Below are 19,230 nucleotides of genomic sequence, written 5' to 3'. Positions count from 1 at the left end.
ATACTGGCGGTAAACAGGACCTTTGCTAGGGTGGGGTTGCAAGTATTCTTGCTTTTGTGTTCTTGGCATTTTTACTGTCTCATGAGAATACGTTCCACTCACAGACCGTGAAGAGTTACAAGTAAATCCTACGCAGCTACAGACCAAGTCTTTGCAGCAAAAGTCGCTCCACTCGTCAAGTTCGTGATGCCTCGGCTTTCTCCGAGGCTACCCGTGCTGGCCTTTCTCTTGCTGATTTTGCTAGGAGCAGCAACACGTAAGTTACCTTTAATACTGCTCTTTTGTGAAGTAAAAATGAAGAACATTAAACATTATGTGATTGCATGAAGCTATTATAGGAATCAGCTTTTATAAATATCATATTATTGATGGCTTGATGCAACTTGATTATGTGTCAATGCTTAGGTGCTGTGATTATACCTAACTTGTGATGCTATGCATTTATGCATGTAACTTAACTGTATTGTAATTTATATGCATTTATTTTGTCAACAGGTATTGCAGCTCAAGCAAACACAGTCACGATTAATCAAAATCCTCCTGCTGGTCATGGTTTGATTAACATACCATGTAGTTTAGATGGTGATAAAACATTCGACATTTTAACAGTCATACCAGCAGGTAATGTATCAGTCGGAAACTTTACAGTTGTAGGAGGGAAACTGCAATTAGCTGTAGCAGCTGTGAACATACCGGAAGGTACATATACCATTTCTATTTCATGCAGAGTAGGATCAGAAACTGAACCTGTTGCGATAACACTCATAAGAGTAGAACGGAACCAATACCCACCAGTACTGGACCATGCTAGCCACCTGTACTATACAATATCAGAGAATTCACCCACTGGTACAGTAGTAGCTAATATTAATGTTACTGACAATGATGTTGGTACGTATGGTACTGTAACGTTCACAATCAACTCTGGTAGCATCAGCAATGCTTTTTCTATCAACTCTCAGACTGGTATAGTCACGGTTGGAAACACGCTAAATTATGTTACACAAAATGTATACAATCTCACAATACAGGCAGCAAACCCTGCTGATGTATTCTCTCCCAGTGTCGTCCATTATGTCTTGGTCAATGTCTCTGTATCACTGACAGCCGTCCCACGCTTTAACGCAACTCAATACTCAGCCAATGTGCCTGAAACAGGGGAAGCAAGAACTGGTGAAGTATACGAAAGACCAGAGACAGGCTTCATTACAGTTCAGTGCACTGATCCCGACACTACTGACATTACCTATTCACTGGAAGGTGCGAATTCTAGCGTATTTAGAATCAATTCAACTACCGGAGAATTAATGGTACTCAGTGATCTAGACTATGATAATGTTAATACACAGTTCTACGAGTTTAGTGCTGTTTGTTCTGATGGCGAGAACGCTGACACGGCACTAATACAAATAACAGTATCTCCGGTAAATGAGCACGCACCTACAGCTACAGTATATGCACCAGATACCATCCTGCATGGTGGTGACACCCTGTTCTATAGTGGACCTGAAACGCAATTTAACGCTGGAAAAATTCTCTTAAATGCAAGCGATCCTAATTTTAGAATAGTCGGCCATGATGCTGATCTTGGTGAAGACGGTGAAGTCACTTTCTCTCTTGTTCCTTCCCTGACCAATAGCCGTGGTCAGCCATTCTTCTCCATCAACGGTTCCACAGGCCACATGGTCATAATAAACTCCATTGACGTGGATAGTGAGGGACTCCAATCAGCAGCCTACAGCTTTCGTATCGGCCTCTCTGACTCATCCCGCAAAATCACCCTAGCCAATGTCGTTGTATTTATGCTAGTGTATGCTGCCGCCGATGAAGACCCCATCTTTTCACAGGCCAGCTACCTTAGGTTCCAATCAGAAGCATCTTACACTGGAGTCCAACTCCTCAACATGACTTGTACTGATGATGATATTGGTGCAGGAGCCTTTTCTAGGATAGCATTCCTTCCACAGGACGAACAGTCACAGAATCTCTCTGGTCGCTTCAGCCTCAACAGTCAAACTGGGCAACTCTCTTTGAGCAGTCCCCTAGACTACGAAACAGAGCAAGTAATCACATTCACTGTAGTCTGCTATGACACTGCTAACTATAACGACACAGCTATAGCTAGGATCAGTGTTGTACCAGTTAATGATGAAGTACCTTACTTCCCAACTGAAAACTACACTTTCCCCGTATCAAGGACGACTCCAACCAATTTCTTTGTAATCGGTCAAGTAAATGCCATGGACGATGACCTTGGCTATGGAAGCAATCTCACCTACTCCATGGAGAGTGAGTATTTTGTTATATCTCCCTCAACTGGAACAATATTTCTCACTGGATCAGTACAAAACGTAGATGGCAATGAAATAGAGCACATCGTCACAGTTCATGATGACGACGCTACTCATTCTGCCACTACATACATCACTTTCAATATCACTGATGGTAACTACCTAGCACCCGAATTCACGACAAATTACCCATTGATTGAAATCAGTGAGTTGGAGCCTGTAGGATCTCCGCTAGTCACTCTATTCTGTAATGATACAGAGGAGGGAGAGAACGGCCGTGTATCGTACAGTATAGTAGCTGGTAACGTTGCTTCTTCATTTACAGTAGACAGTGTCACTGGTGTACTCAGTGTAGCCAGGTCTCTTATTCTACCACAAAATACTACGTCAGCCAGTTACCTCCTAGAAGCCCAATGTACTGATCACGGTGTACCTCGTCTACAAGACAGCACCATTGTCCGTATACAAGTGTCATACGCCAGCACCGTTAGCCCTGATATCAGCAATGATACGATAATAGCATTCATTGACGAGGACGCTAATGTTAATGATGTAGTTGTCTCGATTACAGCAGTGTACTATCAGGACAATCTTAACTTCTTTTTCCAAGAGGAATCAGTTCCCAATGCTTTCTTAGTACACTCATCCGGTACAGAAGGCTCAGTCCTAGTGAACTCTATACTAGACAGAGAGACATACATATCATACACGATGACTGTGGTAGCTGAGGTTATAACGGATACGAGTAAAAACGACAGTGCAGAGTTGTTTGTATATGTACGCGATGTGAATGACAATGATCCTTTTTGCACCTCTTCCTCAGATACTCTACAAATATTAGAGACTACCCAAAAGGGGGCAGTTCTCTTTGACTTCAACTGCACTGACTCTGATGTAGGCCAGAATGCAAACCTCACCTACTCCCTTTACAACAATTACGATATCTTTGAAGTCAATTCCGAGGGAGTCCTCTATCTCTCTGATCACCTAAATGCCTCCAATTTGACAACATTCCAACTAATACTAACTGTATCTGATCAAGGATTCACTCCTCGTAGCATCACTTTCTCTACAATCCTCAACGTCCTAGCACTCAATAACTTTGCTCCATCATTCACTAATCTCCCGACTACCATTGGCCTAGCAGAGTCCACTCCAGTATTCCAGCTACCAGTGTTCACTGTACACGCCGTTGATAACGACAGGGGAAGGTTTGGTATAGTCCGATATTCTCTAGTGGGTCAGTCTGGGCTTCCATTCATATTAGTACCCAATACAGGAGAATTATATATAAGTAATAAGCTGGATCATCATGATACTAATCAGTACACGCTCAATGTCAGTGCTAGTGATGGGGCCAGCACTACATATTCAACACTTATTGTTAATGTGACTGACAGTAATGAGCACTCTCCTTCCTGCTCATCAACTCTCTTTGCCCGGGTCATACTAGAGGGTCTGGAGCCAGCTAGTGTAGAGTCCATACCTCTTGGTTGCACTGATGAAGATAGAGGAACATATGGTGACCTTTCTTATGAAATAACATCAGGTAATACTAACAACGACTTCAGTGTTAGCAGTAGCGGATCAGTCATGACTAACAGGGCGCTTGATTATGAGTTAGCACAATCTTATGAGCTCATAGTGAGAGTCTCTGACGGAGGAGACAGATCCATTGACGTTACAGTAAGAATAACTGTCTCACCAAAGAATGAGCATAGTCCTGTTATTCATAACGGTCCATTTAATGTGACGCTGGTTGAAAACACGGACATTGGTCACACAGTTTTCGTTGTTAATGGTACGGATGAGGACCAAGGGGATGATGGTTCTCTGGAGTATAGTTTGAGCCCACAGCAGACAGCATTTGGGATTACCAATGGAGGAGAGCTGATAGTTACTGGAGTCATTGATCGGGAAAAGAAGAGCTCTTACTCTTTTAGTATAATAGTTAGAGATAGTGGCTCTTCTGTAATGTCTGCATCAACGACAGCATCAATATCAATATCAGATCAAGATGATTCGCCTCCAACTTTCACTCAATCACTTTACGTTGAATCAGTGTCATCAGAATCAGCCGAAGTAGGGGATACTGTTGCATCAACTCGGTGCACTGATCCCGATCAAGGAGATAACGCAGATTTGACTTACTCGATCATTTCAACCGGCTCCCATTCATCGTCTTATTTCAGTATAAATACTAACGGTGATGTGGTGATATCATCCACATTACCAGTGAGCTCAGTTTACTCAATCACAGTTCAATGTTCTGGCCTCCTCAATCCTAATCTAACAGACACAGCAGTTGTGAGTCTCACCATTCTTATACAGAGCAACATAACATTTGATAATTCTACCTACATGAGTACAATAAGTGAAGACACTCAACCAATATATTCTATACTTACTGTCAATGCCTCATCAATCTCTGGCTCCTCTCTATCCTATTCTCTCGTGTATTCATCCACAGTATTTCAAATATCGTCATCATCTGGTGTGATCTCTCTAATCAGTAAACTAGACTATGAGACTCAGCAGTCATATGCACTCATTGTTCAGGCAACAGATAGCGGGACCCCACCTAACACTGGTCAAGTAGCAGTCAATATATTTGTTGAAAATGTAAACGATATGTCTCCGGTATTCACTAACGCAACGTCCTCAGTCTCCATAAATGAAGGTCAGGAGTACAGTCTGCCAGTGGGCCAGTTTGAGTGCACTGATGGAGACTTTGGGCCCTTTGGTGAAGTGACCTACAACATAACAAGTGGAAATAGCAATGGTTTATTCAGTATTGATGAAACTGGTGGGCAGCTGCTGTTAATGGGTGAGGTTGACTATGAGACAACACAATCATTAACGTTACAAGTAACATGCACTGACGGTGGTCAAGCGAGTCAGTCTACACTAGTATCAGTCTCTATACAGCCGGTAAATGAAGTACCACCTGTATTCACATCAACAGGTGTAGTATCGCTCACTGTAGCGGAATCACTTATAGTACCAACACTGATAACAGTTAATGATGAATTGGAAGCTACAGATGCTGATCTGGCCCCCCATAATCAAGTATGGTATACTATAAGTGCTGGTAATTCGGACTCTACTTTTGCCATATCCTCAACTGGCGGCGACCTCACTCTCATAAAGGAGCTGGACTATGAAACAAGACAGTCTTACACACTCACAGTTCAAGCCGATGACAGTGGCGGAGCCTCCAATCCAACCTACACTGTTTTAAACTCTACGCTAACAGTAGATATCATAGTAACTGATGCCAATGACAATACACCTACATTCTCTAAAAGCGTCTATGTTGGATCAATATCAGAATCAGCTCTCAAAGGAGATTACGTTAGCATGGATCCACTCAATTGTACTGACAGGGACTCAGGTGTAAATGGAGAGACAACACTCACTATAATCAATGGTAATGATAACTATGCTTTTCAAGCACTATCAAACGGTAGAATCAGTGTTAACAATACACTTGATTTTGAATCAGAATCATCATATATACTGACCGTTCGATGCTCCGATAGTTCCCAGTCTCCTCGTGTTGTCGATGTCACTGTTATCATCAATATTGATGATGTATCAGAGTTTGGTCCTGTTTTTCAAATGTCCTCGTATGAGTTTTTCGTCAACGAAACGGCACTACCAGGGACAGTGGTGGGTCGAGCGGTTGCTGTTGATCAGGACACTGGATCAGCTGGTGAAATAACATACACACTCACCAATTCCAGTGATGTACCATTTGGAATCAGCACAACTAACGGCGATATCTTTGTACTGGTACCATTAGATTACGAGACGGGGCCTAGTGTATACAATCTCAGGATATCAGCTTATGACTTTGTAAATCAATCTGATTCCACTGTAGTAGCCATTACAGTACGTAATATTGATGAGTCAGCTCCTACATTCCCAGCCTCTAACTACTATGGTACGATAAGAGAGAGTCTATCGCCAGGTACTGCAGTGTCTTTAGTTAATGCAATCAGTTGCTCTGATCCTGATGATGAAGCTGATAACATTCCTCCATCATTCTCATTAACATCGTCTACTAATGAGCCCCTACCTCCAGACTACCCATTCAACATACACCAGGCAACAGGAATACTAACATCACTAGCTACGCTTAACCTTGAAGCTACCAGCAGATACACATTCAGAGTACAGTGCAGGGACAGTGCTGGTAATTCAGCCTTTGCTGGTGTCACTATTGACATTACGCCTTTCAACGACTTTGCACCAGTGTTCAGTAACACGCCATACTCACACACAATAACTGAAGGGCTACCTCTCAACTCACTAATATTCACAGTATCAGCTACAGACTCTGACATAATGAGCTACAATGCTATCACGTACGGTATAGTAGCTGCCAGTAATCCTGATGGACGATTTACAATAGATACGACATCTGGAGCTATCAGAAATATACAAGACATTGACTATGAAGAGCAAACGTTTTATTCGTTAAACATATCAGCAACTAATGTCATACCAGTCTCTGATAACAGTGGATCACAGTCCTTAGCATCATATGAAATATTATCCCTAACTATTAATGATACTAATGACAATAGTCCAATTATCACTCCTCCTGCCGCTTCAGCTCTCATTACAGTCGATGATCCCCCAGGGACTTTTGTGATAACAGTCTCCTGTACTGATGCAGATAGTGGAGCCTATGGTAACACCACTCTATCCCTATCGGGTTCCAATGCTGGTAATTTCGAGCTCCTTGCTAATGGTACTATAATCACAGCAGCTGAGATATTAGACACACAGATATTGTTAGTGAACTGCACTGATATGGGTTCACCACCTCGCTCAACAATAGCACAGATCACAGTATCCTCTACCTCCACTAATGACTTTCCTCCAGCTTTTAATGAGACTCTTTATGAGTTTTCTACACCAGAGAACACTACAGTGGGTGATAGTATCGGGTGTGTTACTGCCAGTGATGGAGACAACCCATTAACACCAGATGGAATGATAACCTATACGTCCATTAGCATAGCAGGGGCTGATCACTTTAGAGCGGACGCGACAACAGGTTGCATAATAGTAGTATCGGCTCTAGACTATGATGACGACAATCAATACACGTACAGTATAAGGGCTGAAGATGCTGGAGTGCCCAGAAGACATACCCTAACAACAGTAGTCATATACATTACAAATATTGAGTTTGATGCACCAGAGTTCTCAAGCTCTGTGTACAGCCGTGAAATGTCAGAAGGTTCTAGTGTAGGAGCAACAGTAATACAAAATGCAAGATGCACAGATAGGGATGATGATGACATTATTACATATACACTAGAGGCTGGTAATGATGATGGTATATTCAGTGTTAACAGCAGTACGGGTGTTATTACACTCGCCTCAGGCCTGGACTATGAAACAGCCATACTCCACACGCTAACAGCAAGATGTACTGATAATACTGGCCTGTATGATGAAGTGAATGTAACTATAACAGTAACACCAGTGAATGAACATACACCTTATGTAGTATCAGCATTAGTGAGTATAAATGAGGAATCACCTGTAGGTACACCTATCACTATTATTGGTTATACTGATCTGGATGATGGAATTGATGGGGAGGTCACTTTTGAGATAGTTGACAGTGTCCTACATAATCAGCTATTCACAATATCAGACCATACACTGATACTCAATGATGTGCTTGATAGAGAGTACAGAGGAAGATATGATCTCGCGATACGTGTTACTGATCGTGCTCAAATCAGTCGTAGCTCCATTGATTTCGTTAACGTATCGTTAACTGATATCAATGATAATGCTCCCTCACCCAGTCAGTCAATATATACTCAAGCAATCAATGAAGATACAGCAATCAATGCCACTGTGCTAACTGTTAGTTGCGATGATGATGATATTGGTGATAACGCTGTCATCGATTACACCATTTCAGACGATAACAATCTCTTTAACATTGACACTAGCGGTGTTATCTCAGTCAATTCTAATCTTCGTTTCAGACCCCGTGATGTCCTAGCATTACAAGCAATATGTAGTGACAGAGGTCAACCAACCCTGAGCACTTCAGTACCCGTCACTATATCAGTTAGTAGCATCAATGACTACCCACCTGTGTTCAATGTCTCATTAGCATCAGTCACACTGCCTGAAAACACAAGCATTGCTGTACCATTTATTAAAGTCAATGCATCAGATAATGACATTGGACTAAATGGTAGAATCACTTTTAGTCTCATCGATGATTTCGACGATCAATTTTTTATTAATTCTGAGACTGGTGACATATCACTGCTGTTGCCACTGGACTACGAAACAGTTTCCTCTTATGCATTACAAGTTCTGGCTATTGATGGATCTGATGATAGCCTTCACGACAACAGAATGAATGACACAATGACTGTCAATGTGACTGTAACAGGGATCAATGAACATACCCCTGTATGCAGTCAACCTGTTTATTCTGCCTACATCAATAGAACCAGTTTAAACGAAGTATTCCGACTAAACTGCTTTGACAGTGACCTGGGGGTTGATGGCTCACTCTCTTACAGTATAGTAGATGCTGGAGGTTATTCATCATTATTTGATATCACTAGTGTAGGAGCAGTAACCCTACCAGCAGTCATAGCACCCAATGCCTCCGTTACGGTGTATGTACTAATGATAGCAATAACTGATGGAGGTCAGCCATCAAGATCATCACAAATTCAACTAAACCTAATATACTCTTTTGACAACTTTTACTCTCCAATGTTCAACCAAACGTCATATTCATTTAATGTGTCCGAGTCTCAGTCAGTAGGCGAAGTGGTGTACAGCGGTATACTGGCCACTGACTCTGATCCTGGAGTACAAGGAGAGATAGAGTATTCTGTAAATAACACTGACCTATTCAGAGTCAATCCCTCAACTGGTGAGGTGTTTATATCAGAGACTATAGATTGGGAGAGCATTGGTGATACTACCACTTTCAATGTTATTGCTAGTGACAAGGACCCCAGCAGTCCGCGTAGCAGTGCAGTACCAGTCAGTGTATACATAACGGATTCTAATGATAACCCTCCCCACTGTGATGCTTATTACTACACTGTTCAAATAGGCAGTAGCCTAGGAGTGGGATCAACAGTATTCAATGTTAATAATGTCTGTGATGATAGGGACGGTCCCTCTCACTCTACCCTCTATTACGAAATGGAGTCTTCGCTATACAGCATTGGTTACACTACTGGTATTATTAGTGTCAATGGTACACTAGTGGCAGGGTCTAGCACAACCCTTACTGTTACCATCAGTGATAATGGTGGGCTCAGTGCTTCAGCACTAGCAGTCAGTGTACAGGTCCGGTTTGATAATGTCCTCCCTCCAGTCTTCAATGAAGCTCAGTATGTCTTTAATGTGTCTGAAGGTGCTGGCCTACTCGAGTCCATTGGTACCCTACAAGCTACTGATGAGGACAGCAATAGCAATGATTTGAGTTATGCTTTACAAGGAGCTGATAGTAGCTTGTTTTACATTGACTCAACATCTGGTGGCATTAGACTCACAAGTCTGTTGGACTATGAGGTGAGGAGCAGTTACACATTCAGTGCTGTGGTAGAGGACTCTGGCAGTTATAATGGCAGCAATGTACTATCAGGAACAACACAAGTAACGGTTAATGTATTAAACATCAATGATAATCAACCAATGCTAAACAACAATGGGCTGTATGGCACTACAGTTAACAAGACCACTGCAATAGGAACAAGTATATTAAGTATAGAATGCAGTGATGCTGATCTATCTCCTTATAGCAGTCCTGTATACAGTGATACAAGTGGTTTTGAGGCCATACCATTTAACTTTAGCTCACTAAGTAATGGGGCAGGATCTGTTATAGTCTCAGAAGATTTAAGGACACTCTCTGGCTCCGTTTCTTACACTGTTAATATAACTTGTGCTGATGCTGGAGGGAGAGAGACAGCTGGCCAGATTTATCTGTTTGTTCCAGAGCTAGGAGCACCAATATTCAACTCAACATCATACGAATGGGAGGTAAGGGAAGATGCCAGCACTAACACCATGTTCACTGAGATTTCAGCTGAGAGTCAAGACGACACTGATTTAACTTATTCAATCACTGACGGTAATAATGACGGAGTCTTTTACATAAACCCACTGACTGGTGTAGTATCATTAGCTACCAGCCTGGACTATGAAGAGACTGTGTCTTATGGACTAGTAGTCAAAGCAGTGGATGAGAGCAACAGAGAATCAAGCACTTTCTTACTAGTGACTGTTATCAATGTGAATGATGAATCTCCATTGGTATCACCCACAGCATACATGACAGTAGAGCAGAACAGACCTATTGGATATCCCATTGGTACAATATCCTGCTCTGACTCTGACAGCATTGAGATAATGTATGCCTTTGCCTCCACATATACAGCAGGAACATTCAATATCAGTGACAATGGTATAGTACATGTAAGTGGGGCACTTGACGACACGCCAGTACACGTAATACCTGTGCTATGTTATGATGTAGCAGAGCCTGATGACACTTCTAAAGGTATTCTCACAATTGAGACTGTATTTGTTAATCTTTACAATCCGACATTTGAATTCAGTTCCTACCAAACTTCGCTACCAGAGAACACACCTCTCCAGTCACCAGTGACCACTGTACGTGCTACGGATGATGACATTGGGACTAACGGTGAAATAACATACTCGATAGTAGGAGGGAACCCAAACAAGTTTTACATTGACTCTCAGAGTGGCGTGATAAGTGTGCTAACATCACTTGATAGAGAGAGTGTGGATAGTTACAGCATCACAATACAGGCAACTGATGGAGGCATTAGTGGCAATGCTACTAATAGTAATAGTGCGAATACAACGCTTAATGTAACGGTCCTGGATATCAATGATAATGCACCAAGACTGTCACAATTGGCTTATGTGCAATTCATATACACTAACCACTCCCTTTTATCAACTGTATTACAGGTGGAGTGTAGCGATGGGGACTTGAGTGAGAATGGAACCATCTCTTATAGCATCGATCCAGCTCATGATAGTTTCTCTATCAACAGTGAAGGGAGTGTATTATTAACTAGTGAACAAATGGAACAAACTGTGCACAGTTTTAATGTGTTGTGTACAGACATGAGCACTGCTCCTCTCTCTTCTTCGGCTCTTGTCACCATCGTAGTCAGTAAAGACCAATTTGAAGCACCAACATTCACTAATAATAGCTACTCAGTCTCTATACCAGAGGATCAGGGGATGTTGGAGCCATTCCTAACAGTTTCAGCCACTAGCAACGAGTCTGGAGTGAGTATAGTGTACAGTATTAGTAATGGCAATGAAGGGACTGCTTTCTTCATCGATCCATCAAGTGGTAATATATCAGTAATATCTACACTAGATTATCTACAGAATAACTTGTACACACTGACAATAAGAGCTAGTACAAGTGGTTTTGTACAATATTCATCGTATGCCACAGTTACCGTGTCTATAACTGATGTCAATAATAATCAACCTTATTTCATACCAACGCCGTTTTACATTGGATCAGTAAATGAGGCAGGTGGAAGCCTGGAGCCAGTTGTAAGGGTCAACTGCTCTGATACCGATCCAAGCAGCATCTTATCATACTCACTGATATCAAGCACTCCTAGTAATGGAGTCAACTATTTCAACATAACATCTGAAGGTCAAGTTATCACGACTGGTCCATTAGACTATGAGAGTGTTACAGTCTATACGCTGACTGTTCACTGTAGTGATGGTGGTTCGACCCCAGCGGAGGCCATTGTACAGGTATCGGTACTGCCAGTCAATGAGTTTAAGCCAGTATTTGAAATGAGCTCCTATTCATTCAGTATCAGTGAGTCAGAGTCCGTAGGCTCTACCATTGGTAATGTATCTGCCACTGATGCTGATGGAGGAACTGACGGACAGATATCTTATATTCTAGTTGATCCTGATAATTCTTCGGCTATTTTTGTAGATCCATCCACAGGGTCTTTGATAGTATCCAGTACACTTGATTACGAGACTACTTCTTTTTACAATCTCTCTATCATAGGGAGAGACTATGCTGGATCTGAGACATATGTACCAGTTGAAATAACAATCACAAATGTACAAGATGTTGATCCAGTCCTCTTACCGTCGGTCAGCGTGTACAGCGGTCGAGTGGTCACCAATAGCCCTCCCGGTCTATTTATAGAATCATATACTTGCACAGATCAAGATGGAGGCAGTACTAGCATTAGCATTGAGAGTGGTAACGGATTGGGGTACTTCAGATTAAATCAATTCAATCATATCGTGTGGAATGATAGCATCAGTTTAACATCAGATCAAGTTGTATCACTAAGCATTGAATGCACTGATGAATCTAATGCTAGAGATACTGCATCATTTGCTGCTGTAGTGGGCCCTCCTGGTAAAGCTCCTCCTCAATTCAGCATGTCCGTATACACAGAGTCAATATTAGAGAATGCTACCAGTGGTACTGAAGTACTTAGTGTATCAGCCACTCCAGCTAATCCTAACAATACAGTGCAATATAGTGTAGTTGGTATTACACTAGCTTCATTCCCATTCCAACTAGACCCAGTATCAGGTGTACTTAGTGTCAATGCAACACTAAACTATGAAGACATACAGTTGTACTCATTCCCAATACAAGCAAGAGATGTCAATGACAGCACAGTGGCATTAGCCATCATAGAAGTGACCATTAATAACATCAATGACAATCCTCCACTACTCCTCCCCGAGTCTCTCTCCCTCACTTTACCGGAGAACTCTCCTACCAGTACCTCAATCGGTAAATTCTCTTGTACTGATGAAGATGATGAAGACTCCATTACTTATTACATCGAGACTGAGAATCCCACGTCAATATTCTCCATATCGTCCAGTGGATATTTGTCCCTTCAGTCTTCATTGGATTACGAAACTGTACAGAGTCATAATATAACAGTGGTATGCAGTGATCAAGGGTCACCTTCGCTTACTGATTCATCCATTGTACTCATAACTGTATCCCCAATCAATGAGCACAGACCAATGTTTGATAGTAGCACCTATAACTTTAGCGTTAGCGAAAAGGCGCCACTGTCTCAGGTCATTGGCTTCGTTTCCGCCAGCGACGAGGACGACGGTAACAACGGAGAGTTCTATTACACAAACTATGGCGGAAGTGGTGACTCCTATTTTCTTGTTGGATTCGACTCCGGGAACATCTCAGTCACAAACTTTCTCAATGCTTCAGAATCAGATGAACTAACATTAGCTGTGGCAGCCATTGATTATGGTCCTCCTTCTCCTCTCCTATCAGTAGCGACAGTAGTCCTGAGTATTGAGGATATCAACGAGAGTCCTTACTTTGGAGCAATCAGTTACATAGTCTCGACAAGGACAGATATAACTGGAGCTGGTGACACTCTAACAACAGTGCAGTGCTTTGATTATGATGTTGGAAGTAACGCAAGAGTATCTCTGTCCATAGCATCAGTAACTTCAGGTATCAGTGTCTCACTCAGTAATACTGGAAGTGGTGATGGATCGGTTTCTTCTTCACTTGTAACAGTCGCTTCTCTAATTCCTGGTAGTCACGAGATTATAGTACAGTGCAGTGACTCTGGTGTGCCACAGCTAGCAAGAAATGTAAGTGTCGTCCTAGTAGTGCAAGGGGCAAATGGAGGGCCTGTGTTTGACTCTGCAGTATATGGTCTATCAATAAATGAAGACATAGAGATCAATTCTCAATTGCTGAATATCACTGCTACTGATCCTGAGGGAGATGATATAGTTTATACACTAACTGGAGGAACAGGACTTGGTACTTTTGGTATAGATCCAAGTACTGGCATACTGAGGCTACTATTGAAGCTGGATTATGAGACAACCTCTTTCTATCTATTGACAGTGACTGCTAGTGATACTGACTCATTGAATCCAATGTCAGCCAATGTAACGGTCTCTATTGTCATTGCAAACGTGAACGATCATCCGCCAGTATTATCACCATCCACTTACACCACAACACAAATGGAAGGAAACCACACCAGTCTTAGCATACAATCGTACACTTGTACAGATGCTGACGGAGGAACCACTTCCCTCTCTGTCTCTCCAGCTCCTCCTTTTGCCATAAACAGCAACGGAGATGTGACATTCTCTGGTATAATAGACTATGAAGAAGCTACAGTTCTTAGTGCTACAGTAACTTGCACTGATAGTTCGGTTGCTGGAGCAGACAGCCCTCTGAGTACAACAGGGACAATATCAATAAGTGTAATACCTGTCAACTTCCATGATCCAGTCATAACTTCTCCACTTGCTTTCAATGTCTCTGAAGGCTCTAGTGTTGGTGATGTAATAGCAACCATTACAGCATATGATCCTGATATGAGAGGCAGTATAACATACCAGACATCCTCTCATTCGTCCCTAGCTACACTAAATGCTAATACTGGCCAACTGGCGCTAGCCAGTACTTTGGATAGGGAAACTACGAGTGAGTATGATTTTGAAATCACAGTCTCAGATAATGACAATATTCAAGGATTAACTCCAAAGACCACATCAGCTACCATTACACTGATAGTAACGGATATCAATGACCACTCACCATCTTGCGATGTTACATTACAGACAGTAACGATACTAGCCAACACTTATAACCAATCCTTATCACTGTTCAATGCTTCTTGTACTGACAGTGACATTGGAGTGAATGCTGTGCTGAGATACACAGTAGATCAGAGCACACTCCCAACTGAGGGTACCTTCTATCTTAATGAGACGACTGGCTCCTTCTCTATGAATGGAACTATCAGTAAATCAAGTACTGGTAGCATTGTTGCTATAAGCGTCTCTGATTTAGGAACTAATCCGGTCTCTAACCCGGTACTGATTCAATTGATTTTTAACGTGTTTACTGGCAATGAGCCGCGATTTGAGCCCAACTATTTCAATGTGACAATAGCAGAGAACTACCCCAGCACCATACCTGTGCTTAATGGCAGTGTCCTGATGAGCTCTCTCCTCAATATAGAGGACAGCTCTGTGTCGTTTAGATTCATTACTAATACCACTGACTTCATCATTGACTCAAGCACTGGTGATGTATTCCTATTAGCCACTAGTCAGTTGGATTATGATGAGGGAGAGACCAGGTATTCATTAGGAATACAAGCATCAGTCAATACAGATGTAACCGAGGCCATTCTTGAGGTATTTCTATCTGACTATAATGACAACCCACCTGTATTTTCAAGCCAGCTTTACAATGGATCGGTAAAAGAGAACCTGTCACCTGGTCAAACGGTACTAACTGTGTCAGCTACTGACATTGATTCTGCTGATAATGCAATCGTCAGGTACAGTATATTATACGGGAGCACTGATTTCTCTATTGATCAAATCAGCGGAGTGATCAAAACGTTGAAACAGTTTGATCGAGAGGTCATCCCGTCTTACTCGTTGTTTGTGAAAGCAGCTGATCTTGGCCAACCCCCTCTCTCTAGCACCGTAACGGTTACCATTTACATTGGAGACGAAAACGACAGCCCACCTTCGTTCCAAAACTCGCTCTATAATCTACTGATCAGTGATTTAGCTCAACCTGGCGATATCATTACCACGTTTAGCGTGACTGATCCTGATATCACCGGTAGCATCAATTATGCCATAGTAGCAGCAGATGCTGCTCTATTGGAGTTCATACAATTGAATCCTTTTACCGGTGAGTTGTCTCTCAAAGCTCCAATACCTTCAGATCATCTCCTACTCTATGAATTCAAAGTCACAGCCAATGATCAGATACACACAGTAGAGACAGATGTTGTTCTACAGGTAGCAACACTGAGTCAGACGAGCATCAGCTTAGAGGAGAATGTATTAGATCAAACTTATAATGTATTTAGCTTCCTGCAGCTAAGTGCCAACTTGAGTTCCAATACTGTCTATGATATCATTGATGGGGATCCACTGGAACAATTTGACATAAGTGAGACTGGGATATTGTCAAATATAGAGTTCCTTGATAGAGAGAATATATCCCATTACCAGCTCCTGATATCAGCAATTGATAATACAACCAATGAAAATAGCATATTAGCATTGAGCATTGATGTAGCAGATAAGAATGACAATGCACCAATGTTTAATTCCAGTAGTTACAGCATCACCATACAAGAAGGACACTATTCCGTGCCAACTGTTATTGGGTTAGTATATGCTTCTGATGCAGATCAACCAAACACTGAGAATTCACGTATCACTTACAAATTATTAGCAATACAACCACCTCTTAGTGATACTACTGAAATGATCTTGCACGAAGTGACTGGTGAATTAAAAGTCAGAGGAACTCTTGACCGAGAGACATCAGAGACATATGAAATGGTAATACAAGCTGAAGACCACGGTGAACCACAGCCACTGATTGCTTATACATCTTTAAAAATGACACTAACTGACGTTAACGATAATGTCCCTCGTTTTGCAACCCCAGACGTAGCTTCATTCATAGTATACTATGCAGCTGGAGTTCCCATTGGTACTGAGCCAGAGAACATACTCTCAATACGTCCCATTGTACAGCTAGACCCAGTGAGTTCTGACAGTTTCAGATTCTCAGATGCCGATAGTTCTGATGTAGCCACAGCATCACTAGAAGGCGCTGTTAACATGAGCCTAGTGTCAAACTCCAGTCCAGCACGACTAGCATCCACTGGAGATATATCCACAATGCTCAATGGTAGTGTGTTCCATATTATTATCACTGATGGGCTGTATGTAGTTAATAAAAGTGTCACAGTCATGATTATACAGCCGACCCCCACATCATCTGTATACACGTCCACTGCTATTGAGAGCACAATGGTCATATCTACTACTGCAACGTCTGTTAGCTTATCTGTTACTCCTAGCTCCAGTAATGTAGACTTTATTAGTAGTCCTCTTGGGATTGCTACAATCATTGTTGGAACGGTATTCTTCTTTGCAATCATCCTCGCAATATTCTGCATCTGTTGCTTCTGTTATCAGTACTTCCAAAAGAAAAAGGACAACGAAAAAAGGTAAGAGTGTCAGATAAAATGAGAAAGAGAGAAAGAATTGAGGGAAAGCAGAGAAAGAAATAATAATATTTTTTTAAATGTGTCTTTCATTAGACGAACAACGAGTGTTTTCAAAAGAGTAGAAGTAGAAGGTAGACCAGCAAGGAAGATTGAAGAGGCAGATCTGCACAAGAATCCATCATACCAGTACCATGAGTTTGACCAATTGGATTATCCTCATTATGTACCACGTAAGATAATAGGATTAACATTTGATGTTGCTTTTTTCAATAATTTGCTCATTTTAAAAATGCTTGTAGTTCAAAAATTATTTATCAAAATCAGCTCAAACTTTCTATACAGCATAAGGGCATCAATATGTATCAGAAAATGTAATAAAGATTTTGGGTGATTTTGGAGCCATTTTTCAGAAAAAACCATGGGCTATAGCCTTGGGTATTTTTCAGAATTTTGACGTTTTCTTAAAATGGCCGTAACTTGAAAAATTGAAGTCAGAATCAGCTTAAACTTGCTACACAGCATAAGGGCATCAATATGTATCAGAAAATGTAATAAAAATTTGGGGTGATTTCAGAGCCATTTTTCGGAAAAAACCATGGGCTATAGTACAGGGTATTTTTCAGAATTTTGACATTTTCTTAAAATGGCCGTAACTTGAAAAATTGAAGTCGGAATCAGCTTAAACTTGCTACACAGCATAAGGGCATCAATATGTATCAGAAAATGTAATAAAAATTTGGGGTGATTTCGGAGCCATTTTTCGGAAAAAATTATGGGCTATAGCCTTGGGTATTTTTCAAAATTTGGTTGTTTTTTTAAAGCTCATAACTCCAGAATTTGAGCTCAAAATCAGCTCAAACTTTCCACGTAGCATAAGAACATCATTATGCATCTGAAATGAAGATGAAAATTTCCAAAAGTGTCATCAAAATTAACTTAATGAAGCTTCTATATGGCATTAAATATAGCACCAATTCAATATTTTACTATCACTATCATTATCATTATTAGATGATCCAAGCTTGGGACAGATGTATGGCGAATACAATGAGGTAGAAACAGATTTTGGACAAGTAAGCACAAATTAAAGCAACTGCAATACATTCACTAACACTCCTCCATTACAGAGTATGAATGGATCACTACCACCAATGTACCCATACCCTATGCCATATCCTGGCTACCCTATGCAGTCTTATCCTCAGTCCTATGGCGGATTCACTCCTGGTACAAGTATGTCCGAAGTGAAGCCTTTCTCAAGCGAAGAGAGTGGAGAGGAAGATACCTCAAATGAAGATAGAATGAAGTACAGAATGGGGCCGATACTCGGCAGTGTTGTTGAGGACTTCCGGCGCGGGGACGAGGTACTACAGAAAGACGACGTACGCAAATCAAAAAGTAGTCTATTGAACTTGACCGGCAAGTCCAGGTCCAAGAAATAATTAATAACTCACACATGCATACAGCAACCATCATCAAAGCAGCAACGAGAACATTAATATTTTTTGATTATTATTATTACTATTTTTATTTTTATCATATTTAATTATTATGATTAGTCATAGGCTATTTCGTGTACTTCTTAATATTGTTTTTGTTATTTTGCTATAAAAATATTTTAAAAGAATACGCTAGAGCTACATACTGCGTATAACCTGCTCATGAAGCAGTTAATGGCTTAACAATGACATGAATCACACCAATTAACAACTTACAGATTTGCTTCTGGATATCTACTTGACTTAATTGTGGGAGTGTCACATCTATAAATAAGTTAAAAACGAAAAAGTAGTATTTTAAGCTGGCCACGTGAATCCACGTGG

General features: G+C 41.2%; 1 protein-coding gene across 1 annotated transcript; it reads left to right on the top strand.

The window, feature by feature from the left end:
* Positions 1-39: 39 nt before the first annotated feature.
* On the top strand, positions 40-19,034 carry LOC100637245 (protocadherin Fat 4-like). The gene is made up of 5 exons (XM_003384809.2): positions 40-256; positions 496-17,407; positions 17,501-17,637; positions 18,419-18,480; positions 18,535-19,034. Exons 1-5 carry the CDS (start codon positions 187-189, stop codon positions 18,847-18,849), a joined length of 17,496 nt encoding a protein of 5,831 aa, XP_003384857.1. The 5' UTR covers positions 40-186; the 3' UTR covers positions 18,850-19,034.
* Positions 19,035-19,230: the final 196 nt, after the last annotated feature.

The sequence above is a fragment of the Amphimedon queenslandica genome, unplaced genomic scaffold (genome assembly GCF_000090795.2).
Source record: "Amphimedon queenslandica unplaced genomic scaffold, v1.1 AMPQUscaffold_13484, whole genome shotgun sequence".
NCBI lineage: Eukaryota > Metazoa > Porifera > Demospongiae > Haplosclerida > Niphatidae > Amphimedon > Amphimedon queenslandica.
Note: the sequence above shows the minus strand (reverse complement) of the source record. Positions and strands in the feature narration are given on the sequence as shown.